This window comes from Chanos chanos, chromosome 5 (assembly GCF_902362185.1).
Source record: "Chanos chanos chromosome 5, fChaCha1.1, whole genome shotgun sequence".
Lineage (NCBI taxonomy): Eukaryota > Metazoa > Chordata > Actinopteri > Gonorynchiformes > Chanidae > Chanos > Chanos chanos.
Window position 1 is genome coordinate 52,012,923 of NC_044499.1, and position 2,500 is coordinate 52,015,422.

At 44.6% G+C, this 2,500-nt stretch overlaps 1 protein-coding gene across 4 annotated transcripts in view; it reads right to left on the reverse strand.

Annotated features, from left to right (window-relative positions):
* thrab (thyroid hormone receptor alpha b) overlaps positions 1-2,500 on the reverse strand; it is a 53,304-nt gene that overhangs the window by 14,876 nt on the left and 35,928 nt on the right. For 2 of the 4 annotated variants that reach the window (XM_030773383.1, XM_030773384.1), the window contains exon 1: positions 592-623. The exons of the other annotated variants lie outside the window; for them this stretch is intronic. In XM_030773383.1, the coding sequence (XP_030629243.1) occupies positions 592-623 (32 nt within the window). Of the gene's footprint in view, positions 1-591; positions 624-2,500 lie in introns of those variants that run through there. 4 annotated transcript variants of the gene reach the window in all.

Here is a 2,500-nt window from a genome sequence, read left to right on the forward strand (position 1 = left end):
GCATCAATTATTTGCCGTCCAAATGGAAGACAGACACAACTTCTCCATTAGCCGAGTCAGGAGGCGACAGAGAATTCAGCCGCTTACACGATGTTGGAACACGGCGCTCGACACGACCGCGTCCCTCTGTGTGCGTGGAACGCCCGTCTAAATTTTTCATCACCATCGTTTAGTCCAGTTTTGATCAAACAGGAAATATCCTGATGAATTTGAAACGAAAAGCTAAGGAAAACAAACGCGTGCGCGGGCATCCATAATTTAATAACTCGACGTCGACGCAAATACTTCATCAAAGTCACGGCGAAAACAACCCAGACAAGTCCACAGACTTCGGGTTGTGCACGAGAGCTTGCCCCTGGCGAGTCGCTGCTGTTCTGGACAAATAGCAAAACCCACTTCTTCTGACTGCACACAATCTAATCTGACACAAATGGCATGAATTTAAAATGTGAAAAAAAAGAACAAACAAAAACAAAACAAAACCACAGAAGCCAAAGAGATGTTTGTTTCTGTTTTGTTTTGTTTTTTTTTTTGTTCTGGCTGTGAAAAAGAAGAGAGAGCGTTTGATAAGGAGAAGCTGGCTTTTCTCACCTGATCACGCAGTGAGACTGAAGAATGTGCATGATGGAGAGCTCGGATGGTTCAAGTCTGACTGTGGAGCTGTAGCAATTCCGACTCCGCGTCAACAGAGCACAGAACACATGTGCACTCACACACACACAGTGCCATCAGCCACACTGCGTTCAGCTCTGATACACTCTGTTACATAAACCCTCTCTCTCTCTCTCTCTCTCTCTCTGTCTCTCCCTCCCTCCCATCTCTCATCTTTCTCTAGCTGTTTCTCTCTCTCTCTTGCTCACTGTCTCTCCAAATCTCCCATGACTCCCTCCATTAGCTGATTCTCGACGAATCCCCCCCCCCCCCCCCCCCCCCAACGTGTGTGTGTGTGTGTGTGTGTGTGTGTGTGTTCTGTAGTTTTTATTTACAGCCTCAAGGTTTGTTTTGTTTTGGTTTGTTTTGTCAGACATGATGGATATTGTTTTATTTTTCCTGTTTTTTTTCGTGTTAAGTTGTCAGTAAAAAGGAATAATTTAAAAGTCACTCGCTCTCACAATGTTTGTCTCTTTCTCTTTCACCCCCCCCCCCCCCCCCCCCCCCCCGGGTTAATCCTGTGCGTTCTCTGTGATTGGCTGCTGTTGTCTCACTGTCCCGTGATAATCCGGCCTTCTCTTGTTCAGATTGAGTGGAGACTTAAAAAAAGCAACATGTTGCCTAAGGAGGTGTACTGTCCTCAGTTTCTACCTCCATGCACTATTTTTACTCTCTTTCTCTCTCTCTCTTTCTTTCTCTCTCTTTCTCTCTCTCTCTCTGTCTCTCTCTCTCTCTCCCACCCCCCCCCCTCTCTTTCTCTTTTCTCCTTCCTCTGGGTGAAATATAATCAGCTTTTTTTGTTATTTGCTTTTACCTGAAAGCACATCGTTTGGGGGACTAACACACCATTAACACAAATTTTGTGAAGGCAATAGGCTTTTTGCTAACAGCAAGACACTTGTTCAGTAGGACTGAGTTTTGAGAGGAACTGATCTGAGATTGTGATCTACAGTGAATTTCACACCAGTGACTTTCCAACAGAGTCATAAAAATAAGAGTGAAAAAATACACACAAGGCTTTATGGAAATATTCAAAAAGGACACACTCTCTCTCTCTCTCTCACACACACACACACACACACACACGTTTACATAAGGGAACCAATCAGATGTGGTCGTCCTTGCTGGCAGCAGCAGGAGCAGTGACTACTGTAGCTCTGGGACTCTCTCTGGGAACAGACACGGTTTTTTATTTTTGGTCCATATCAAATTTCCTCTTTTTTCTGAAAACTACCACCAAACACAAACCAGTATCATCAGTCAACCACCACCAAACACGACCAGTATCAGTCTAACCACAACCAGACATAAACCAGTATCAGTCAAACCACCACCAAACACAAACCAGTATCAGTCAAACCACCACCAAACACAAACCAGCATCATCAGTCAAACCACCACCAAACACAAACCAGTATCATCAGTCAAACCACCACCAGACCCCGCCTGCTCATTGTCAGTGTCTGTGTGTGCAGCACAGCCAGTCAGAGACACACTGAGACTGTCCTCTTTAATCTCTCTTTTACTGCATCTCATGTCGTCATCACAAGATCCAGCGACTTTATTACATGCTGCATATTTTCAGCATATCATCCAGCCCTAGAGGAGGCTGTGAGGGACGCTCTATGAGGTCTGTTTGCATTTTAAACAGCTCAACTGCTCAAACATGTAAAGTGAGCAGGTTTGCACTGTACTCGCTGTACGCAGGCAGGAGTGACTCCGGTCAAACGCTGGGTTTTTTACTCAGCATTGGTAAACAAAAGACATTTCAATTTAACTCAAGAATGAAGATCATTCAAAGTAGACGAAGAGGGATCTCTTATCAGAGCTAGGAGCCAAACCAAATATT